Source organism: Callorhinchus milii, unplaced genomic scaffold (assembly GCF_018977255.1).
Source record: "Callorhinchus milii isolate IMCB2004 unplaced genomic scaffold, IMCB_Cmil_1.0 Scaffold1, whole genome shotgun sequence".
Lineage (NCBI taxonomy): Eukaryota > Metazoa > Chordata > Chondrichthyes > Chimaeriformes > Callorhinchidae > Callorhinchus > Callorhinchus milii.
Genome location: NW_024704742.1, coordinates 77,438,643 through 77,464,796, shown reverse-complemented (window position 1 = coordinate 77,464,796; position 26,154 = coordinate 77,438,643). Strand labels below are relative to the sequence as shown.

At 40.8% G+C, this 26,154-nt stretch overlaps 1 protein-coding gene across 6 annotated transcripts in view; it reads right to left on the bottom strand.

The window, feature by feature from the left end:
* LOC103177698 (nuclear factor 1 B-type) overlaps nucleotides 1–26,154 on the bottom strand; it is a 182,769-nt gene that overhangs the window by 19,783 nt on the left and 136,832 nt on the right. For 5 of the 6 annotated variants that reach the window (XM_042332364.1, XM_007891993.2, XM_007891994.2 and 2 more), the window contains one exon: nucleotides 14,619–14,707. The exons of the other annotated variant lie outside the window; for it this stretch is intronic. In XM_042332364.1, coding sequence (XP_042188298.1) covers nucleotides 14,619–14,707 — 89 coding nt within the window. The remainder of the gene's footprint in view (nucleotides 1–14,618; nucleotides 14,708–26,154) is intronic. 6 annotated transcript variants of the gene reach the window in all.

Genomic DNA, 26,154 nt, shown 5'->3' with positions numbered 1-26,154 from the left:
CTGAAATCTTAAAATACACCTACGCCTGCAAAACGCACGGCCACTACACTTTACGGATGAATCCTGAGCTGGTGCTGTGTAAATGCAATTTGCTATTGGTCCAAGATAAAATGTTTGGTGGGAGTTGCTGTCATTGACTGTTCCTCCCCCACCCCCATCTCATCTTGGCCAGAGCCATATATTTTTCAAGAACAAGAAGGCCTGGAGTAGCCATTCAGCAACAACAACAACAGAATTACATTTACATAGCACCTTTCATGTCGGGAGAACATCCCAAGACGCTGGACAGACAGAGTTTCGGACCTGAGCTGAGGGTCGAGGTGTTTTATTTATAGTATTCAATACAGGTAGTAGCTGGCTGCATACATTTTGTGTGTTATGGTAATTAGGAACTTTATACTCAGGATGAGTATAAGTCCAGACACTCCATTTGAATGTCTTTCATAATTGGTTTAAATAGCACATTCAATTCACAGGTTGACTCCTGATCAGACTCATTCATTGTGGAAATATTCCCTAACCAAGACTCTAATCAAAAAAAGAGATCTGCGCTCCTGGACACAAGTTGTGTGTGAAGCACATCACGTTCTCCTGATTGCTGGAACGACAGGGGTATTCATAGGCTGGAACTTGCCTGCATGAAGCAGGCAAAGGAACCACTTTCATTTAAGGGAACCAAAGTGCCTTTCCTGCTACAGACCAAAACAGCCTGTCACCAACAGAGATGAAGATGTATTTTTAGCTCCTTGGCTTCACCAGTTTGCTCTCCTAATAATGTTCCTTCTCTTCATGTGATGCAGCAGTGACTAAAACTACAAAATGTTTCTTTTTTTTCCATGTACTGTAGTAGTGCCCGTTACTGTGCCAGACTAATATTTTGGACTCTGGATTATCCAAGAGTTTCCATTACTCATCGTGGAATCCATTTAATTACATTGGATATTAGATGTTCCACAATGTAAGTGAATGCAAGATACTTACTGGAATCCTGCAGGCTAGCTTGATCAAAACCAAACACTAAGTTACAGGTAAAGAAGTCATTATGCAGGGTAGGTAAACATTCTCCAGACTTCAAGTAAAGTGGCAAAGCTAATTCAGCCTCAAATGAATTATAACATTTGGTTGTAGCTATTGACTGTGGATGGAGTATTAGATTATTCAGTTCTTCATAGAATTAGCTGAACCTTTATGTACTGGTGAAGCCCTAACTCATTTGTATCTTATAATAATCCTTGCATCTGATATAGTGCCTTGAACATAGTGGAGAAGTGCAATTCTGAATTTCTAAATATATAATAATCCTTAAATTTGATTTAGCACTTTTCACATCTTCTAGATGTCTCAAAGTGCTTAACAGAATAGACTGTATAGTGAATTGACTGTATATTTGTGGGCGAAATGTGGCAGCCAATTGTGCACAGCAGTGTCCCACAAACAGTCGTGGATTGAAATTACCAATTTATTATTTTTTTGAGGGATTATTATCAGGCGTATGGAGAAAGGAAACTTGCCCAAGGTTTCACTCTGCCGGGAATGGAACCCAGGTCTCTCACTTGCAAAGCAAGTGCTCTAACCACTGAGCTACAGGACTCCACAAATATAAAAGTGAGATAGATCCCAATCTGAACCCTTCTAACGATTCTATTTGATTATAACACTCCCACCAACAGCAGTTATATAGTGCCTTTCACAGATATCTCAAGGTGCTGCAGTCCTTACATGGACTGAAAATGATCATGTTATAATTAATATGAAAGAATATTCTACTGATATCCTGAATTCACATTCCTGGTTCTTACATTTCACACGTTATTTTCCTGCCCATGTTTACTTGTAGCAGTTTTGCTCCTGGATCTTTGCTAGAGGTGTTCTGTGGTTCATTGTCAGTGGGACAGTAGAGATTGGCTGGGGGATTGGGGGGAGAAGGGTGTCTCTGTGCATTTCCCCCCCTATCTTTGTAAGAAAGTGCCTATTCCATATCTCACTGGGCAAGACTCAGAACTTGCCCTTGTTCCGACTCTCTGAGATCCATCAAATGTATTCATCATCTACTGCACCACTGAGCTGCCAATACATCCGGAACGTTTAGAAATATCTGCACAGCACAATTTAAAGGTTTGAATACTAAGAACTGAATAAGAAGTTAATAGAAGGGAAGTATTTCAAAATATTCCCTTGATCTCTTCCATTAATTGCATACGGTCGGGTAGCCTTATTCTTCAGTGATGTGAATGTCAATAGAGAAACATTTCAAATATTGATACAGTCGACGTCAATTGAAAAACACGACAAATGCCTCCCTTCTGGAAAATCACTGTGCAGTTTTTTTTCCATTCCAAACTGTTGCAGACTTTGAACTCAAGTTATCTATTGTCTACAGTCATAACCATGCTATACCACAATTTTTATAAAGTTCTCCGAGGTTTTCCAGATATTCAAAGCATTTTACTTGTTCTACTGTCAAAATAATCTTCCAGTGCCAATAAGATTTAAAAAAAAGGATCTCAGTTTTACGAAGACCTCTCTTTTGTGTACCACCAGTTTCCACCAGCATAAGGGAAAAGTATAGAGTTTGAAAGCTTAAAATACACCTATGCCTGCAAATATGACACTTCAGAGAGTAAAACCCTGTGAAGTGTTTTGAGATGTCCTCCTGACTTGAAAGGCACTATATCAATTGCAAGGATTATATTGTAATTATCTTAGAAAATCAGCATGCCCTGGAAGGTCTCTAGAGATTCTTTTGTGGGTCTAGCACTGACGAGTGAAGAAAGATTAAAAAAACCAAATGGTTCCAGGGACTGGGAAGCAGATACACTGCATTCAGAACTCTGTTTAGCAGCAAGTGGTTTGGGCTAATCATTCACGAGCTGAGAACACAAACCAACAAGTACAATTATTTCTGGACACATCGGCCACCTTAATCTTAACTCAGTGGACAAAATCACAAGACAGTGACAGAGTGAAGATCAACTGTCACCTCTAATTGATTTTATGTAAATTCAATGGTGATTTTGATGTCTCGTTGCCAATATTTTAAAGTAAAAGCAAAGGAAACGTTTATAAAAGGAGGCACAAACCAAGCCGGAATTTCCACTTTTAAAAGGCTCTTACTGTTTGCCAAGTATTGCTGCTAATTGGTAATTGAGGCTGTGTTGGTGGATTGGGACGGATGGTATAATTACAATTTAGATGTGAATTGAATAATCCACACAAACTATAAGGCAGCCCTGTATAATATTACTTTTTCTCCCTGCGAAGACTATAATCAAGTAGATAAAGAGAAACAACACACATTTCCACATGAAATCTGCCTTTGCCTTTTAAAGCATCCGAACAGTAAATTACTCCCATAAGCTCTCAAGAATATCATCTTACAAACATTATGTGGAATAAGAATTCTTTTTCAAAATACATATATATAATTAAATATATTGCTCGCAATTGGGTGTTCCCTCAATTAGGTTAAGGATTAAACGGTAATTGTTCTCTGCTCTCCACTAGATTAGCAAAGTAGGAAGTTTATTTTCCCCTCAAAAAGCACCTTTTTAATTCTGGTAACCTGTGAAATATTAGCAGCCAACAATGCTTCAATCAGGAAAGTGCTGCACAAATGTAATTTTGTTGTTGTTAATGAGTTTGAGGAGAGGCAGGGCAATGCTGCCTTGGCTATTACAAGCCTTTTCAGAACTTATTCAGGACCGTGTTAGGAACAGAACCACAACTGATCAAAAGTGTGTGTCACATGAAAATGGCAGAGCAACTCTTAACATAGAGGACTATACGTGGTTCCTTCAATGAGCAGTGCAGCAATGGGAGTCATCCAATCAGCACTATGGATGTCCTCTGGGACGCTACCCTGCTTGAAGGGCTCTATATAAATGCAAGTTGTTGTTGTATCCTCTCTGTCTGTATACAGTCTGAACTAAATCCAAAATTTACAAGTGAACCAATCCTGACACAGGACACTTGCCTACAAAAACGCGCCATCACTACAGTTTACAGTAAGTTCTGTGAAGCTCCTTTGAAATATCCTCCTGACGTGAAAGATTCTGTATCAAGTGCATTAATTAAAAAAACAGGTTAGGGAGCTTCCTCTTACAGATGTCTGAGACTATATGTCATATGCTTTCTTGTGGTTTGCATCTATATTGGGCACCAATCCAAATATACATGACACAAGTGCCAAAAGCTACCAGCTAATTTATGGCTTTCGGCTCTTTGAATGTTGAGATTCATAGTTTTGAAAGTGGAAAAGATGAAGGGTGTGGTGAAATGATGATGATCCAAGCAGACTTCAGCTAATGCATTTTGGGCAATGATACAGTTCAGCCTCATCATAATGCAGTAGTGTGGGGCCCATGAAATTCCCATCTACCTATTATGGGAGGCAACTGCTGATCAGCACTTCCATATCGTAACACTGATCACCATCATTGTACTTGCACTCAGAAAGCAAGCTCACTTCTCACACGAAAATAATTGCTGAATTCTGGGTGATCAGGTCACAGACAATGTGCACTTATTTTGCACTTTACATACACGAGGAAAGCCACTGGCTTAACCAAACCTACCCACGGAAGTAAATTAGTTTGTGCAGCAACCTGCGCAAGCACAGCACAAGGAAGCTGGCCACCAGACTTACAAGTGAGTCTGTGTCATAATGGAGTACCACTGTAATATAATACTGGATGTATAAAGCCTTCAAAAAAGGAACTGGATATGTAGCTATTTGTGAACATTATCAGTGAATATATGTGCAGATAACGCTTTCACTTTACAAGTTTGCTTACAGAGTCAAGCCTGCCTCTAAAGCCACCTTGTAATGAAAAGCAGCATCAAATGTCTGTATTCCCTTTTTTGGCATCGTATCTCCTCTTGAAATGAAAATCTACTACTTCAATCTTAGGACTACTGCAGCGATATACACGGAACAAACCTGTTGAAAAGTGAAACTGCTTTGTGTGCGCAATACTATTGATGTAAGATGATTGCTGGCTTCCTAACTTTTCTTCATTTTACAAGTCACCATTAGAGTGCTGGGCAAAAAAAGGGGTCTCATTTGCAGTGTTGCATCTCACAGAAGAAATTTGTCTGACTTGCTGCATTTTGAGCTACACCTCCTGCTGGCCTAGTGTGGGGTTACATTGAGAACCACCGAAACACTGATTGTCCAGCGCCTTGAGACGTCCTCCCGACGTGAAAGTCCACTCTGCTCTATCCTCGGCAGCTGTGCCTTCAGCCACTATGCCCCGAGGCTCTGGAACTGCCTTCCTCACTCCCTTCGCCTCGCTCCCTCCCTTCCTATATTCAAGTCTTTGCTGAAGACTTTTCTTTTCGTCCAGGCCTTTGGTCACCTCCCTCCCCCTCACCCTCCCCCTGGCTCAGTCCCGGGATCCGTTACTGTGTGAGGAGGGCACTATATAAATACAAGTTGTTGTTGTTGAAAGGTGCTACATGAATGTAATTTTGTTGTTGTTTGCGCAGCCTGTTACACACACAGGTTCACTTTCCTGGCTGAAGGAGGGAGGGTGGGGGATAGCTGAGCAGCTCGGAGAGCAAGAAATTGCGAGATAAAAAATCTGTACTCAAGGGGCGAAACACCACTAACACAGTTAAATGATTAATATTCACTATAGTACAATGGAGAAATGAAACGTACATAAAATACACATTAAACACAAAACTTTTATAGAATTGTTTTCATTAAGAACAGTTTCTGTTTCTATCCTTTGAGGATTTATTAGTTTTGGGGGGGATTTCTATTAAAGTGAGAATAAATAATCACATTAAGTAAGATAGATATGGGAATATTCTCCTTTATTGATTCAATCTTAGCTTCTGAGGTTATTCAGTATTTTTGTGTAATATTTTTGTGTTGCTCACCAAGATCTATCTCACGGATTTCTAAATCTTACTGATCTCTAGCTACAAAATACGGAGTCACTTACACAGTAAATCCTGTGAAGCGCTTTGAGCCGTCCTCCCAATGTGCAAGGCGCTGTATCAAACTCAGGGATTATTGTCTTTAATGATGTGAATTTTATTCTACTTTCAATCTCTTATGGGGCATCTAGTGATGAATGGGTGCAGCATTGCGGTCTCTTTCCTTTATTGTGGGATAAACACTTATTTTTCATTCATTATGCCACCCTCAACCAACACTCATCTCAGCTGATATAGGGAGGGGAGCTGTGGGCACAGACATGCACTATTCTGCTTAATATTTCTCTGCTCCCTATTGCAGAGTCCTCATGCACAAACCCAATCAGGTCATATTGAAGTTCCCATCGGTCACACATTTGGCTGTTATATTTAGTGCATTCATTGCACTCAATTAATAATAATAATAATCCTTGCATTTGATATAGTGTTTTTCATGTCTTGTAGATGTCTCAAAGCGCTTCACAGAATATACTGTAAAAGTGAATTGATTCTATATTTTTGGCAAATATACAATTTGCGGCAGCCAATTGCGCATAGCAATGTCCCACAAATAGTCGTGGATTGAAGTGACCAAATTATTCTTTTTTTTTCTTGAGGAAACTTGCCCAAGGTTTCGCCCTGCCGGGAATCGAACCCAGGTCTCTCGCTTGCAAAGAGATGAAGCCACAAAGCAAACGATTACCATTAAAATAAATCCATAACACTTGCCTTCTGATTTAGGACATCAAATTAATTTTGATCACAAGGAAGAAAAGAGACCCCACCCCACAGACCCAAATCCTACCCTCTACCCTGTTCCTGTCCCACCTCCTGACCAGTGTTGAACTTTGCATTAAGTGGCCGCTTTCATAAATCTCTATTTTGATTCACAAATCGAACGATGAAATTAAGTGGCAGATCAAGGAATAATCCGCACTAATTATTTGCAATATCTCACTTGACTAAAAGGCTTGACTTTATTGAGCTCAACACATTAATTAAAATTTAATTTGTGAGCAGATCAAAAATGACAAAACTACAAAGTAAGACTAAAGTGTTTATTTCCTGCCTTTTGCTTCTCATAATGCCCTGCAGACTTGCGAGAGTCAATTTGGAAACATGATTTACATTGACTGTTTCTGCTCCACAATAAACCTCCATTAATATCCTGCAGCATCAGCAAATGTGAGCAAACTGGCAGCAGGCTGGCACTACTGCCAGACAACCCCATGTATCAAGCTTTCTTACTCTCTCCCCCCCATCCACCACCACCTACTAAATAAAGCCAACTAAACACAAGCAGATTGCGGAGGAAGTTCAGAAAAGTCTTCCTCATGTCTTAGGGCCAGTGAACCAACCACTATAATCCCTGCTACCTTCCTGCAGCATTCTCAATGGATAAGAGTGAAACCCAAACAGCAGACCCAGGAAACTGAAGCTAAAACAGAAATGATGGAAATCTATTAGGTCAAATCCACTTTCCTCTTTCAGACAGTGATTGAATGCCTTCGAAATTTTGATTAATCACAGTAGCCCAATTTCTCCTGATCAAAAATTTACAAAAGAGGTATTTAGATCACCCCTTCAGTTCATTTGGTCTCTTCCTTCCTACCATTTTCCCACCAGAGTCGAGCTGTTTCTTAAATGACTTGAGCAGTTCTCCACTCAGGATTGGGAAAGGTGCACATCAACCATTACATGATCTGAACATTCTCCCAGACACTGGAAGCTATGCTGACAGCTTGGATCATGTGCTACAGGTGGGAAAATGACACTGCGTTAAGATGAAGGCTCTTCATTTTTTTCCCCTAAAATTTTCAGCCACCTCAAGGTGAATACACTGAGAGCTGGACTCCATCGACTATTATCTTACAGTTCCAAGATTCCTTTCCAAGAAAATCGAAGCCATTTAAAGTGTACAATTGCAACTTTGAAAAGGCCCTTGTTTTCAGTTAAGGCTATGCTTTGATAGCATCTTTCAGCAAATATGCATTTAATCAGGAGTTGGAGACAGACACGCTCAGAGTTGTGCAGCAGTGGGCCAAGTGCCCAGTCAACTAAGTTTGATGGCGGACTGAGAGACGCATCAAATGACATCAGAAGCACCAACGAGAAAGCAAGTTGAAGGGAGCACTGTGATTATTAACCGATGAGGGAAGTACTGAAGTGATACATCTATCCACTGAGTTGTGGTTAGGTTTCAGGGAGAAAATTGTTGGGACTGTTGGTTGCTTACAACTTTCCTGTGGCTCTCTCTTGCTCACAAAATCTGAGATAAGGGAAAATAGCTGTGAAAATTGGTTCATTTTACATCAAATTCCACTGTCACTTGAGAAGCGAGTGAAAGAAATATTGGATAAACTGGAGGAATTTTAGCTTGCATTTCTTCAAATGAGTAGTTGAGAGATGCAGATTGTTAAGGTTCAAAATTCACTTCTTGAATTCTATATCGTAAATTGGCTGTTCCCACTTGCTGGGGAGTCCACACAATTATAAGATAGGGGAGACACAAGTATTAAGAAAGGGGATTTAAAAGAGAATTGAAAAGGAACTTGGCCACCCAGAGGGTGGTGAGAATCTGCTCGAAGCAATGTTTGAATTAGACAGAATGGATGCATTTAAAAGGAAGCTAGACTTTCACATCAGGAAGGAAATAGGATATGGGAGTGAGTAAGAAGTGGGTGGAGACTCATGTGGAGTATAAACACCAGCATTGACTGGTTTGGGCCGAGTGGTCTGTTTCTGCATTACACAGTCTATGTATATCTACGTACGTTTTTGGCCAGTGAAGAGTTAGCTGATCTCAACTAAAATGATATTTGGGGCTACAGTTGGTTCTACTACTGAAAAGTTATGGTGGGGAATATCAGCCAAGGTTTTCGCTTCTGATCCCTACATGTAGTGGTCTTGGGCCGAGAGGAAGATCAGGCTCAGCTTTGATGCCATCTGAGGTTGAAGAGTCACTCGGTGTCATGAATAATGCATATATTATTAGTATGTAGCAATATATTATAAAGCATTATTATTAACATACACAATCAATGGACATGCTGTTGGGCAAAAGACAGAAATGTCCACAGCTCATCCAGCTGTATTGTATCTCCCCTTGAAACAAGGCAGTCAGTCCTCTCTGGAAATTGGTGTCAAGACTCATTGACTTGCAGAAGACCATTTAATTTGTGGGACATTAGCATGGTGCTGGAGTGTAGCTAAAAAGAAAACAGAACAGATAGCAAAGGGCCTGTGCCCATGTGACCACTATTCACGTGTTAACCTTGACAGGGAGTCATGGCAAGCTAGTTAACTGCAAGTGGCATCAAAAAGCAGGAGTGACGGGGACCTCAGCAAGCTCGAGTTTGCTGAGTGGAAGAGTGGAATAGGAAAGGATCACAGAGATAGGGCATGAAGGGATTTATAGGTGAGGACCTTGAAGTCCCTCCTGCATACCTTCCCATACTTAAAATAATCAGCACTTCTTCATGTGTGAGCCTAGAAAGTGAGAGTTGTCTAGGCAAACACATGAAGGGGCATTAAAACTACTATGTCATCACCGAACACATCTGCACTTTCCAGCTGAGGTCACTGAGCAGCAGTCAGGAGCAGGACCCAAGCTGATTTACCCCTTGAACCTCCAAATGTAACGTCTGGACTGATGCCGTGCCTAGATCAGCTAAATCAGCACAAACTAAGATTTAAAACCACATTGGATGTTGCTTTAATCCACCCTTAAGAAGAGCATTCATTTTAATTTTGTTTAAACATACAGCATAGGTGTTGAACACAATTCATAACTACATTGTATCAACACTTTACAACAACAACAACACCAAAATTACATTTATAGAGCGCCTTTCACATCGGGTGGACGTCCCAAAGCGCTGACCAGTCAGATGTCTGGGCCCGAGCACGGGGGAGGGGTGGTGTAGGGGTGAGGGAAGGCAGAGAGGTGGGAGGGAGACCAAAGGCACGGTCGAAGAGAATGGTCTTGAGACTGACCTTGAAGGAGGTAAGGGAAGAAGCGAAGCAAAGGGCCCGTGGGATGGAGTTCCAGAGTGTGGGGGCAGAGAGGCTGAAAGCCCGGCCACCGATGGTAGGGCGTGTCGGGTGGGAGACATGGAGCAGACCGGAGCCCGATGAATGGAGGGAGCGGGCAGGTTGGTAGGGAGCCTTGGTTATGCTGTTTGCTATGTTTTTTCCAACACATCATGACCTGCACCCTAAGAGGATAACAGGACTTGGTGTTTTCTTACTAAAGGAATGGTATGAAAGGCTGCCTTACTGCACTATTGAAGAGACGACCCATTTTACATCTACATGTTAGATTAACCTATCCTGCGTGGCCGACTCTCTGGAACGCTACGGACTCTGTTTGTGTTCCTCTTCTGTGAAGTAATGGTCAGCCACACATCTAGGATTCCGCAGCTACTAATCCATTTACGTCTCCAAATGCCAATAAGTTTCATAATGCTGACAGTAACTGGTTTCCAAGTCACCATATTTTCTAATTAAATCTTGCAGTCGGATTACAGTCATAATTACAGTTATAAATTTAATCTACATCTACAAGGCCATCCTCAGAAACTACCAGCTATAAGGAAGTATTTAAAAAAAACTCTACCCAAGAACCAACAACATCACTAAAATGAATGGGGCTAAAGAATGTAAGAAACTATTTTCATTCATTAAAGAATGCCAGAACACAGCTTTAATGTCAGTGGTGGAGACTGATGTGTTTTCCTATCTGAAGTGCCATTTGTGTAACATGAAAGCAATGATATGCTCATTTTTTTGTGCAGAATACAAGTGCTTGAACATTTTAAAATAAATCCTTTCTGTCCAATGTCATCCACAATCCGAAAATACAAACATTCCCATTTCAACTCAGCCAATCACACATTTAAGGTAATTCTTTATGGCCCCATCTATTTCTGAACTTCTCCAGTGTCTGGCTGGAGTGTTGCTATGTTCATTGCAGAGGTTTTTAATCAAGGGGAAATCTAGATAGCATTGCTCTGTCTTTTTTTTAAACACAGCATTTTTATATTTGGTACCATTCATCCTCCTAATTGTTTCTCTTATCACAGCCACTCATTTCCCTCCATCTTTCCATCCGACAAGATAAGTGGGTGAAGGGGCCACACAGTTCTTCGAGACTCTCATCACTCATATCAGTCGGCATCCTGTTACTTGGTGAGCCAGCTACTTTCAAGCCAGACGGATGAATTTGTCCCCTGTTGCGACACCCTTAATTTAACTGACAACTGGCATTGGCTATCTCTGAAACTGAACTGCCAAATCATTGTGCAATGAAACCAGCATCTTACCTATCCTATTCTACTAGGACTCCTTTTTTTCCATCTGGAATCCAACCCAAAGTGTACAAATGAAAGACTGTCCCACTTAAAAGTTTGCAACCAGGTAAAACGGTTCCACCTTAAAACTATTTCACACTGCACTGGGCAGAGTTGGAGCTGTATTTTGTGTTGTGCTGCCTGCTCCTCCTCTCCTCTCCCCCCATACAGGCGCTGCCAAAGTCATCTGACAGGAAACTAAAGATTAAGTTTGTCCTACCTAAGGGAACAAAGAGCCCACAGAGCAGTGAAACGGCTTACTGCAGAGTGCAAACTTTCTAATCCATCTCGAATCTTGGGATTTGCTAGAAAGTGTCAATGCAAAGTTGTTTCTTTGCTTTAGTATTTTGTCAATGGATCATCTTTCTGCACTGTAGCTGCTACATCTACCATTCCCATAAAGGTTAACTCGAAGCACCAAACATAATCGTGTGGAAAATAGACTTTATTGATTGCTATGGTCTATTGTTCCCCCTTTTAAGTCCCTGAAGTTCAAGTTCAATCTGGAATTACATCATGTCTGGTTTCCCATGGTTACCAGACAGCTTGCGACGTGACCATGATTAGAGAGAAACAAATAATCTTCTTCATGCCTCAACTCCCCATCGATTCATATAACCCTTTTCTCACAAGCACACCTCAAGTACTCAGTGTGGTTAATTTATGGCTTAAATTAGATTATCAAATGGCTTTTTAATAGATTGTTGACCCATTTCCTGTGATACATGGCAGGCAGGGTGCATTTCTGTGTGAGCTTCTAAGAGTTTCCAAGAAACTATAATTAAGATCACCAAAAGTTTAGAGCCTTGAATTTTGGAAAAACACATTGACTATGCACTTTTATTCTTTAAACCCCAATGAAGTTACTCAGACATAACTTGTGTTTCAACAAAAGCTCACTTTCTATAAAACACAGTCTTGTCATGTGCAAAGTTTTACCTCTCCACCCTGTATCCAATGATTTTTTAAATAATTATTGCCCATCGTTATATAATATCAAGGCAGGGCCTTCCGGAAAGCTATTCCAACTGAGAAAATTCATAAGAAATAAGACATTTTATGTAGTTTTTTTGAAAAGAAACTTCATTTCGGGAACGCTGGAGCAATCTTTCCAGCTCTTCACATACTGAGTTAAACATCCTCCCCAGGAGTGTAGCATTAAACAGCTGCTTCACTGTAAGATGAATGTAAGTTACTTCAGTAAGATAAACTTATGGCAGGAAGTGCTGACCCAGTACATTTTCCAGGATAGTCCAACAGAAACATTTTTTTTAGAAGGGAGAGAAGTACTGGAGTATAGATGCTTGAAGTGAAGGGATTAACCAGTTGGGTACTGAACTTCCTTTGCATTTGTCTGGACCTGCCTTCCATCACCCATTATTTGGAAGGTCCTTTCACACTTGGACAGTGATAAATTTAGAAACTGTACAAAAATGGATATAAATACTGTATGAGGCTTCCTGCACGTACATGTAAAGTGACAAGACATTGGATGGGAACCAGAGCTGGCCCTCCTCTATGGGATACAGAACTGATACATCTGAAACACACATCTGGACAAAACGCCAAGCCCCACATACTGACCACAAACACTCATTGCTCGAACCAGAAGCATTAACTGCCAATGAGTGAGTTAGTAATGTGAAATCATAAAACAAAGAAACTATACACAGACATAAAAGCTCACACGTCTTTGTACAATACGCTGTAATAGACTTGGCTGAGGCACTGTGACTTGTTCAAAAGCCCCTGTAAAGTGTTATCCTTGTATAACATAGCTTGAAACATGACACATATGCAAAGCCTGAGTTTGTGCAATAGGCATAATTTCCCCTGTAATTCAATCCAGTTTTTGGGGGGACAAAACTTGCTAGAGACACTGAAATATAATCTGGCATTTGCAAACTGTGAACCAGCTGAATGCGCAATTTATAAATTGATAAAGATAACAATTGTTCAAGTATCTTTGATTTTAACATATTGAAGGGAAAGACAGGAAAGCTCCTGACTGGTTATTAATGGGTACAGTATGGAGTTTACCATTTCACTAACGGCATACATGGCCTATAAAGTTGCTTGATATATTCACATAATTTTCATTAAAAAGACACCAGGAGGTACCTCAGCTATCCAGGGTCTGTCACTTACTTTGCACAAACTTAATGAAAAGTAATCATTCTTCTGTTAAAAAAAATCAGAACCGTAACTGTTAAGGCTGCAGTATCCCATTTTGCTGGTCAACATTTGTCCAGTTTTCAACACTGTTAAAAGATGACTTTCTCCATGGAATTTTAATTTGGGTTCCACACGGTGGTGTTGGACACATTTATCATCCACTTTGTTTTGTAAGTGCATTTAGAAATACCCTCAGCTTGTTCCTCTCCTCTGAAAGCACATTCATGCACATCGAAAGAAAACAACTTCTTTTAAAAAAAGAAATTTGCCCTGTTTAAAAGGTACAAAAGTTTGCCTCTCTTTCTCCCCCACTTCAAACACCACCATCATCACCACTCTCCCCAGTTTTTTCGCTTTTCTTGTCCTTCACAAGCCAAGTACTTCCTGCAGCTAAGAAGGCGGGAGGATGACCTGTGTCTGGAGTGGTGCCAATGCCACAATTGGCTAGTTGCCAGGAGGAGCAGCCCAGTGCAGACTCCCAGCTGATCTGCCCTCCCTTCCTGCGGAGAAAGGTCTGGCTTCTGCTCGCCACCTCCACACAACAGCATGCCTGAGAACAGGAACTCAGCGGGGGGAGAGAGTGGAGGGAGGAGACAGAGGTACACAGGGGGAGGGAAAGGCGGTCAAACCTGTATCCCACAAGTGCGCAGCTCCACAGTGTGCTGTGCTGCGGCTCCAGTGCGCTGTGAAACTACTGCAAAAGAAAATCACCATGTTCTTTACAATTTTTAGAAAAATTGCCAAAGACACAAGGACGGAAAAGCCTTGACTGTTCCACTGAGAAAAGCACGAAGGCAGCCAGCCTCCAGATGTGAAAGAGTTAAAACATTTCCCCTGTTCAAAAACTCTCCTTGAACATAACTTCAGCCTCCCTAAAGAACTCCGAACAGATGTTTTCCATTAAATTCTCTGAAGAGGGCGGCAGCCATGTTTATCCCAGGCAATGTGGGAAAATACAAGGAGTTGAAGATTTCTAAATCCACTACACACTACAAACGTTAGGAAAGAATTGTCGAGGTAGTAGATTTGACAGTCGAGATTTGAGCAGATTGTGCCAGACAGTTTTAAGTGATTCGTCTTTATGCAGGACAACAAGAGGGGATAATGCAGCTTCACGGTTTTGTTTTGATATGCAGGTGTAGATTTTAGAAATATTTAAAATGTTACCTTTGCCAAGCAATTCCCAAAGTATCGTCACTGGCACTGGGGTATAAATGCCTGCCGTTTTGATTCATGGTCCAGTCACAAATCCTCAGCTGTCAATTGAAACCTATCAGTGAGATTGGGTATCGAGCAGAACTAGACTCCAAGAACACATGCAAAAAATTCACTTCCATTAAGAAAGGCATTAGTCTGATTAAGATGCGACACAGGTTTCAATCAAGAAATATTAGAGAGTTAACCACACTGGTTCAACATTCCAGAGAGACAAACTCAGGTTAACAAGAGAAAAAGTTCATTTCCTGCATTTTCTTATTTTGCACACAATTCTATTTTCTTAAAGGGACAATATATTATATATCCAGTCAGATCACCTGGTAATCTGTGTTGCCGGTCCCAAGACACGTTCTACGAGGGTACCAGAAAGTGACGCAGAAGTGGGCCGATTGACTTTGGGAGTCTCTAATACAAATGGCTGGCTCCCTGCCTAGGAGTCCTGCTTCTGGGAAGCAATGTTCCAATCACTTTGCCTGACCTTTTCTCCAGAGTAAACAGCACTTCCGAGAGAATCACTAGGCAGGATCACCCCAGGGGTAGACTTAGCTTCAATGTCAGTTTCAAGTACCTTTCCGCAGAACATCTTTGGGGCAGGTGTACAGAACATACCAAACACTGAGAGGAATATATAAGCTCTACAGGAGTAGTTGAAAGGGAGAACGAGAGAGAGAGAGAGATTTACAAATGGAAACGAGTGAACAAGAAAGACAATGTAAATAATGAGTGGGAATAAAGGAACAAAGGCAAACAGAGTGAGACAGATTATATATAGATAGATGTTTTACATTTCTTTATATAAATCACAATGCTTATTAACCTGGGATTTAAACTATTTTACTGCATAAAACACACAGAAAGTTGCGTTTGACATATTAACAATATAGAAAAAAAAGCATGCACTACCAGAAAATAATTAATATCACAGTACGCTTTAGGTCAATAGCAAAGACACATTTAGTTACTAACAATACCTCGATTGTGATTGCTGAGGTGGCGGGTAAATCACACAAAGCAGTACATCTGTAAATCGTGTGAGGTGCCCGTTACATTTCCATCTAAAATACATTTGGTTTGTTAAACAGATTGCACTATTTCAGCTGAAATTTAATTTAAATACGCAGGCATTTCTTCCCCAGAATAAACAAGTGATTTCTCTTTTGGGTTTGACTACTGAGTAGTTTTTGCCTCCACGTTGCCAAGAATATTCCACCTTTTTACGAATTCCATTAAAACGTGCCCATAAAACGCCATTGAGACCAAACAAGAGTTTTTTTTTTAAAAAATCGTATCGCTTTGCAAATCTTAATATCATAAAAGGTAACAGGAAACCTATACAAATCCTTCAGGAGTTTCTTTTACTTCCCATTCCCAAAAGGACTGATTTTCTGAGCCTCCAGGTACAAGGTAATGCGAAAGTCTGGAAATACATTTTTCCACTTAATCTGTATCACTTGATCTCTGTCCCAAGCTTATTCTTGAAGCAGTGTACTAGTAGGTACTTGGCGAAGGTCCCTATATCATGATTGGGGGTGGGGGGTGAAAATGTTATTTGAGATTGCAAACTACTCTTTTTAAAAAAAAAGGCCAGAGCACAAACTTCTGCCACTCAATTCCACCAAACCACAACCCCTTCACCACAAACGAACAGACACAAAGCAGGATTTAAGCCAAAACTTTGTGAAGCCACTCTTTTCTGTCCCCTCACTATTCCCAACGTGAACATTTGTAATGCAGCAGGGAAGCAAGATGTTTCATTGGTACCGTGGTTTGGATTAGATGTTAAACCAAGGTCCAAAATCTGGTAAGTGCTTCGAGACATTCACCATGTATGAAAGGTGTTAAACAAGGACAACTGTCCTTCATGAAAGATGTTATACCAAGGCAAGTTGTTGCTGTTCCACCTGCATCTACAATATTAGCCCATTTCTTTTTAAATACACATCAATGACATTTAATTAAGAAAGTGATTAGCTGTATTAAACTCATGGTAGCAATGTGAAAGGTGCTGCCTGAATATTGTACAATGCACCATAACACAATGGTGCAGCAGTCACAGAAGAACAGGCTGTCTATTCAGAGGTTGTGGACTAAGCTTTATCTCCTTCTAAAGGCAAGTTGTTGACAGTTCTTGACTGTGTCACTGGACAGAACACCTCCTAATACTATTGTATTCTATCTAGGGGTGATTTGGGTGATCTACTCTGTCTTGCAATAGACATCTTGTCTCCTTGTTTGCAGTGCCACTGATGAACGTCTGGTTATTGTGATTGAAGAAAGCCAGGAAGAAGGTTTGGAAGGAAAAGAATGAGATAGGGGAGGGTGGAATTTATAAAACAAACTATTGCCTTCCATGGCTGAGTGAGTTTATGTAGCAAATAGCTGGGCAATGGGGACCAGGATGGTCCCAGGTTTGATCCCTCATCTGTTTAGCTCATAAGCCAAGAAACTCCAATTGGCCACAGTACCCAAAGTTTTTTTTTTGGGGGGGAAGAGGTGGGGAAACCATTCCTGCTTATCCATTCCTGATCTCAATCCAGTAACCCCATATTGGAATTTATGGGCTTATGATTACACTCAGCAGCGACATTACACAGTCAGGTGGCCTGCTGAAGGCACTATACAAACGTAATCTTGTTGTTGCTGTTGATACTCACTGTCTAACCTATTAAGTAATGAATGGCTAGGTTGAATGAGGTAATAAGAGGGCAGCTGGTGTCCGTAGGAGTGTGAGAAGTGGGCGAAAGAAGAAGCTGAACGCGTGTGTGTTAAATGTTAATGGAAACCTATCAAAAATATCACTAAAGGCCATAATATTGTTGCTCTTGAAACAACTGGACAAAGAAGGTTATGGAAAATAGAAATTTCCTACTTCTTTAGGACAAATCTCCACACAAAAATTACCAGCTTAATTACGACATACCAACCCATTTAGACTTCATTTTTTGTAAATCCCTCTTTCCCCTGCCTCCAGCTCTCTCAAACCTACAATCTTCATGGACTCTCACATTTGAAAATTACAGGGCTTGGGAAGGAATCTATTTGGAGCCACAACCAAACATTGCAATTATGTTCATCGCGCAAAGGCAATAGGAACTATCCCAGGATTCAGCCCACTGACATATAGCTGGATAGAAGAGGCAAGAAACAGGCCCTAGAATAGCCCAGTTTAACCTGGTCCCTTTTATCCGTCACAGATATCAGTGTGTAGCATCCTCACAGAACAACACCAAAACACTTATGTTTAATAATAATAACAATCCTTGCATTTGATATAGGGCCTTATCATGTCTCTAAGACGTCTCAAAGGGCTTCACAAAATATACAGTGAAGTGAAAGAAAGCAACTTAGAAACATCGCCTGTTGCTGTTCATTGGCTGAACGGGTTGTGGTATATGATGTGATAATTATCACTGGGCTGATTCAAACTTTTAATGTCTGCCAGTTTGATTTTAAAGCAAATACGAGCTTGCCAAGTTGGAAGGAGGTGTTAGAATCAAATCCCAGCAAGATTCTGCGTCTTCAGGAGGAGAAGGTGGGAAAAAGAACAAGCAAACTGGCAATGCAGGATTTGCTCAGCGGCAGGATCAAAAGCTCCGCCAGCCAGCTCAACAGCTGCAGCAAGCGCATTCTGGGCAAAACTATTTTAATAAGGCTTTGGGTGGGGGTGGTGGAGGGGAGGTGCTCCGTCTCAGCAGTTATCATTGTGACATGTCTAGGAACGCAATGTCCCACACAGTGATCACATACTGCCTTCTCTTTAATCCCGTGGACACAAAGGAGTTGCTGTTCAAAGATTTCTCCTGCTCAACCCCCTGCCCCCGCCACCACCACCCCCCCCTCCACCCCACCAGAGATAGTCAACATTAAACATTAGCTAATTTGGAATGCTACGTAGATATATGTAATATATATATGGAGCAATAAATCCACTAAAATCAACAAGTGCATTACATTCAAAAAATTCCCATTTCCTTTGCTTATACGTTATACTGATGCTTTTAAACAAGGGTTAGAGGTTGGGTGGGGACCCAATCTCTAGGATTTAGTCACACTGCTGTGGTTTTTAATTTGAGCAGCACACAGCAAGCAATACACATTAAAAATGCCGTTTCTTGGAATAATTGTAGAAAATGCCTTTTGGAAATGCTGCAGATAAGTACTGGGATTCTATGATGTAAGCACAATTTAAGATAATTTGCTTTGGAGAAAGGCGGACAGGGAGAGAATAGACTCTGTTTAGGATGTTGGAAGGGGCAGGAAGCTGATAAACTTAAACAAGCATGTGTTTCCATGCACTGTCAGTACTTTTGACTGCAGTTTCCTTTCACCATTTCCTTCAGATCAAGCGTATGTGGAACGTGACCCAGCTTCCCTCCAACCCCTCCACCCCCCTCCACATCCACACACACACACACCGCCATATCCATACATTCAGCCTTCAGACTTGCCAGACTTGTGATTGGACTTTATTTCAAGCTGTCATTCACAGGCAGAGACACAAGGAGTCTGTGGAGCCTGAGGAATCCTGATTAACTGAAGCCTATTTCCTCCATGTGCTAAGAGTTCCCAGTGTTGGGGGGGTGGGGGTGGGTGGGCAAGGGGGTAGAGCATTTGCTTGCTTTTCTATTCATCACTACAGTCCAAAAGCTTTGCCACTTCCACCAAGCTACTGCACCTCACAATCAGGGCAAAAGAGTCCATTAAATCAAAGTAAATGCATCCAGCATTAGGAAAGAGTAGCACGAAAGCCATGAATGAATAAGATACCATAGCTTACAGATCTGTACATTTACGTTCCGTTTAAAATCATATATATTGCATACATATATATATATATCATATATAAAGTCCCATGTTAATTTGGCATTGGCTGGATTCAAGACAAAAATTAATAGTAGAAACTTGGTCAGAGTTAAGTGTGGCAAACAATGAAAATGTCTATGGTCTGAGTTGTGGAGTAACTAACTGTAATTGCAATAGTTGTAAGTCATTTTTTGTTAAAGGGGTATTGTTCTTTACAACAGAAGGGACAACTTCTGTACAGCCCAAGCTACTGAAACAACCTGTCTCAAATACACTCTACTCAGACATCAAAGTTTGAGTCCTGCTGAGATACGTCTGTCCAACATGCAGAAAGATTTTTTTGGGGGAAGGGTTTTAAATAAAGAAGCAGCGGTGGTGAAGTCATCATCCTCGTTTACAAACAAGATAAAGTATTGTGACGACACGTTCCCCTTTAAAGGCGCATTAAGCCACAGTATTGGGAATCCTACAATTAATTTATAGTTTGACCTGCCAGCTGTAGGGTTAAGCTTGCTCTGCAGTCTGCATCTATGGGCATGCGGCAATCCTGATTTACTGAGTGCTAGATAGTGCATCATTTGAAAGAGGCTTTCCCAGCTACAAACAACTAAATTTAACCTTCGGAATTCTCCATGCTCTTTGCAGCATTAAACGCTCAGATTTCATCACTTATGAGCTCACAATGTAGATTTGGACGAGTCTTGGTTTCATTACAGTTTCACCTGAAGTGGATAGGGTAAAACCCACAATTACTGAATGTTGCTCTTCATGTTGCTTTCAAGAAGTTGAGATTATTTGCATGTAGTATTTTGCTTCGTCGGAAACTGAAAGCTTTCCTTGATCCAAATGACAGTACAATAGAAAGTCGGAGATACCCAACTCCACAATACATTTCATTACCAGGCTTTGACTACATTAAATACAGGTATTTTAGATAGAATACTATGATAGTCTTAATAGGGTTAAACAAAAATCTGTATGTAACATCAAGGGCTCCAGGCAACTCAAGCACTGGAGACATGGGGCACCATGGTCCATATGGGAAAGAGTATATGGAAGCGGGGTTGGGGGGGGGGGGGGGCGCAAGTATTGCAATACAGATGAGGGGGTAGTGAACATGTAAACATTCCTATTGAAAGGGATCATCCCAGCACTTCTAATGTGAAAGTGAATGGGAGGATGGGGGTGGAGGGGCAGGGGGGAGAACGGAGCAGAGAGGGAAGAGATGGACAGTCACCGTATTTCTCTCAACTTGGAATACTGCTTCATGTCTTTTTAAAAATCCCTACATGCTGCCAAAAACAAACTCAGCTTCTCAACCCAGAGTTTGCGTTGCTAATGAAATTTGCCTCAGGTACGTTCAGCAAATTGGTTTTTTTTTGTTTTGATTCCTTGCGGTTTTTAATGTGCGGATGTTATTCGTTTCTAATCATTACAAACACACAATAGCTCATTAACCCAACTGGCCAATTAACTTCATGTTCAGACGGTGTAAGCAGTGTCCTGGGTTTGCTTGCTGTTTTTTCCCTCAGTGCTTGCAGAATGATTTTCTGCATGGTCTAATTAGTTACATACAGACACTACATCGAACTGCCACCAACTACCCCATGCTGCTTGATTAACCACAAAGTCACTGATGCCAGACTGAGACCATGAATGGAGATTCAAATCGAGATTCAGTCTCGATTCATAAGGAGGGACGGAAAGAACCCCAAGCACTTAGGAAACTGGAACCGTCTTCTCTATTACTCCACTGTATTTTGCTACAAGCTAGCAATAACTTGGTAAAATAATACAACCAAGCTGTATGACAAATACAGTCAAGTTCAACAGAGCAGCTTTTCAGAGACTAATGCAGCTGTACACAACAGCATAACATTAACTGGAATGGTTAGCCAAAGTTAATAGACTGACCCCAGAGAAGCATACACACACACAAATCCTTTGTTTAGACAAATGCATCATGTTATTTTGTGTCAGATGTTGAAACAACAAGACTGGGGCCCATCATGTACACACTGGGGACATTATTTGTCCACTTGAATTTCTTGGCCACAATATTTATCATTATATCATTGTGGCCTAACTTTGCAAACGTGGTGCGGTTTTGTACTTTTAAAATTAAGTCTGCTATATGCGAAGTTTGTAGGCACATGTAAGCTTGGGAAAGCAGACATGTCAGAGCAACACAGTTCCTATTAATAAAGCTAAATTGTGCACAAAATCCTACATTTTGCTGGTTTATAAACTGCTTTAACATCCGTTCATTGAAATTAAATAGCTGTATTAGGAGCAGTCATTAGCTACAACTCATTGCTACTAATGGGCCGCCTTGTTCAGCATTAACTGTCCACGATTCATCTGTAGATGTATTCCAGCTTTTTTTTAACATAAGCCACTCAGCATAAGAAAGCATCTATACTTCTATGATATCATGCCACAGAAACATAAATCACAACACAGGCTGCAATAACAAAGGGAAAAAGGTCCCATGATCAACATTATTTATTTTAAGGGTCATCGCCTATTAAAATAGTGTTAAGAGGACTCTGCTCCACTCAGCTCTTGAACTTCGCCTGCCTAATGTAAAATGAGAAACACCTAGATTTATTTTGACCCTTGCTTGCTGTTTTCATTTTTTAAAAAAATCTGCATAAGTATAAAGAAATAAGGGTCTAACATGGTGGAACAGATAAGTGATAAAAGCTTTCAATGAATCACAATCGCATTAATGTGCTGGAAAGGTTAACCCTCTGCATGCCAAGCACATTCAATGTGTCAGTGATCAATCCACTTCTCTCCAGCTGGTTTTATTAAAACTGCATCATATGGATTATGTGTATAACACAAAATAAAATTACCTGTGCTTTTTCAATGGTAAAATTGTTTCAAAAAGTTTTTTTTTAATTCGGTCAATATTTAATACCAAATAATGTGGTGCTCCTAACTTAGACAATCCGAATGCTGGGGATGAGGGTAAATGCTATAAAATTTACCAAATGGAACACTTTGATCCAATCTTGAATCCACTCCTTCCACATATTGATTATGATTTCCATTAATATTACACCTTCAACGTGTGCTGCTCACACACTGCAAACAAGTACACCGGCTTTCACCGAACACTTTAATATGTATTGTCAACCTAGTTTGTACGATTCAAACGCATACATGCATAATAAGTAAACGCTGACTGGCAGTGTTTTGTAATAAGTTTCTAAGATGGCGTTTCATGTGGTAGGAGAGAGCTTTGAGATAAAATCTAGCATAGCCAAAAGGAGAGGATGTTAATCACATAAAATGCACCCAGATATCTGAGGCCCATGTCTATTAATGATTGTGAACATTATTCACATGGACTTCAAGGATGGAGTTCAGATACAGTGCTTAGGAGCAGCAGTGTACATTGCTGTCTTGTTGGTTATTTCTTTCTGAAATTTGACCGATAAAGACAAAAAGCAACTGCAGAGGCTTTCATGTTGTTCGTATGAACACGGAGGTTTGGGCACAACAGTTGAATTGTAGAATGGAGGATAGATAAAGATTCTGGAAAGTTTGCTCAATAATCTTTGGGATTAGCTATTCAATGCAATGCAGGGGGTAGAGTGGATGTCAATGATTAGGTTGATTTGTGTGGCTATACAAGGAGTGGGATTGATGGGCCGAATATGTGTTCTTAAACCTCGGAATCCAAGACAGGCAAACCAAACCACTGGGTTTCCAAACTCACAGATCTTTTGGCAATGCTCAGTTTACAAGTAGATGAAGAGATTGTTGGGGAGGGGGGGGAACGAGAAAAGATAGATTACTTATTGAAAATTATAGTTTTTGTTAACTAGGAAAAGAAAAGTGTAAACTAGTGTACTCAACAGTTACTGCACACTGAGTGAGAACAGGCATTAAATGTGATACCTCTCACTGTAGGTTTAACTTATTGAGGTTTAAGCTTCTGATACATTGTGTATATATTATTCTAGGGTTACATTTTTTTTTAAAAAAGCCCTTCATACTGGGATTTGTAATACCATAGTTGCTTTGTATTTGTTGTGTATAATTGATGTTCTGGAAAGAATTGGGTTGTTCTGAGCAAGAGGGAAATTAAGAAAGGCATTGATATGTTGGACTATCCTCAATTGCGCATTGAATCCCAGGAGCTGAGCACAAAGCAGTTCTTGCCAGAATGTAATCGGATCACATTTTGCCTTGAACTTTTGCACACGAGACCACAGTTGATGGAGTTTGTGAAAAAACGGCACAGCAATGGCAGCATGGATTGTCCAGAACAGTTCTGTTCTTGACCACTGTGGGTACCGAATGTCAGTGAAAGGAGTGAGAACTGTCTATAGATACACTGGATTCAAATCAAGTTCAAATCGAGGTGGTGGTGGCGGGGAGTAGGGAAGCTGGGGACAGACTGGGAAATCTCAGAAATGTCCTCAACTCCTAGCACATTTGCGAATCCGAGACCAATTCCACAATGGAAGTTTTGTTCCTTGTAGTTTTACAACTGGGTGGCTGAGGAACCTTCAGTCTGACATTATTGACTCAATCAAAGTCCCTGAAAGTCAGTGACTTGCAGTAGTTTCTGCCTCAGGATCGATCACCACTCACTTTTGCTGAACCTGTTGATTTGGTTGTATTCCGTAAAATTCTAATGCAAATGTTTCCAGTTGAATGTGACAAATTATTCTTTTAAATAAAGGGGTCTGTTTAAATACAAATGTTATTAATGAAATGTTTGTTATTGAGGAGGAAACCAGGAATGACTACAAATAAATATGACAAAGAGCGATGGAGAGGAAAAACCACTAATTATTACTTTGTGGCTTTAGTGGTTGGGCACAGATGTTCAGAAATGAGCACTCTGAGGGTTCTCCTGGCAAAGACACATTGGTTAAGCAATAACGGACATACATGCTATTGCACTGTGTTGCCAACTGCAAGTTGAGGCTATCAATCAAATCAATTTAACAAGACAGTGCATATCACCCAGTATTCCTACTCAATTACATTTAACAAAAGGAGGTTTAAACTTCTGTCTGTTTTTGAAAAAAAATATTTTGGTCGTAGGGATAAATTCCACCAATATCAACTGTCAAACTGCACCCACAACAGCATCACACACCACTGTGATTTTTATCTGATCACTGGACACCGTTTGCAGCATTCAACAAGAGAAGGGACAAGAGAGGAGGAATTATTGGTAATCTCTCATTAGATGCACAAGCTCCACAGGTTAGCTGCCACTTTGTAACAATCTGAGTAAAGATTAAGGGCATTATACTGAACTGCCACAAAATCCTCAGTACTGCGAAGGAAGCTACACATGAGATATCTCTTGGTCTTTCCTTCGTTTCTTTAATTTGGTGCTGCTCAGGTCAGAAGCTGCCAAAAATGCAGACATTTTGCAAAAACCTCCACCCCCTCTTCTGTCTAATGTGATGTAAGGCTCAATGATAGGGACACCCTGAATTCTAGCACTCAGGATCATGTGGCAATGCAATAGAACATCCTTCCCCTTTCACTCACCAACGAGACACTTTGTTTATTCTGTGGAAGTGAATGATCCCTGAGATCTTAACACCATCTTTAAAATTTAATCTGGGAAGCAGCATCCAGCTGTCGGCTGTTAACGTGATAATTCAGACATGTGAACGGCCCAGTTTACTTTTCACTCACCGCAAACGATTAGTTTGGTTGACAAGCGGGAATGTCCTTCACTTCCATGCGATAAATCTGATGGGCGTGTGGGGTATGATCATTGCTGGCAACACCGTGTGGAAACTTGCCACTTCCACAAGATGGGAATTTGATGCCCATTTCCCCTCATGTTGAAGATGACTCTTCACAATGAGGGAGCTTGGGCCAATCCAGATTTAAAGAGTAAAACTTGCAACCAAGCTTACTGAATGAGGACAGGGAGGGTGAGTTCCATGAACGAAACAGGCTCAATGGTCCATTCCAAAGCTGGATGGATTCCCAGAACGTGCACAGAGTTCTAGTTTCACTGGATGGATTCTAGTTTTAAAACACTTTTATTTTTTTCTCCCGATCGCTGCTAATTTTTCCCAGCCTCCTACTCTCCCGAATACACTGTCTTATGCTGGCATATTCTTCTGCATGTCATCTTCCTGAAAGTTAGCAGTGTGAATATTCTTCATGTGTGAGCCTACGCAGGGAGTGTTTGCAGGATATTCAACGGCGGGGACAGGAATGGGCGTGAGGAGAAGAAGTGTGGAAGGGAAGCAAGTCAACGCAGCTGAGCCTGATTCTATGCACAATGTCCACAAACACACACTCCAGAGAGTCCTGAAGTTAATTGCATTGGCCCAGCTGCTGCTTCTGGTGAATCCATACAGATCAGGATTCGAACCTGCAATGGCCCGGTCCTTCAGTCTTAAGTGCTGGGCAGTACACCTCTGCTCACTATGCCACCATGGAAGCTGCAACTATTTTTTTAGCATGTGTGTCACCGCCATTTAAGTAGCAAGAATCCCATCGCAAGACTAGGCCACTTTGAACCGCAATGATTAAATGGTGCTGTTCTAAATGGCTACCTATCCTGGAAATTCATTAGGAACCACAGCTAGTGGAACACACATCAATACTCACGGCAGAAGCAAGGTTACAGAAATACTCTGGGCTTTTTAGGGTTTGTTCACGGTTTCACAAAATGTTAGAA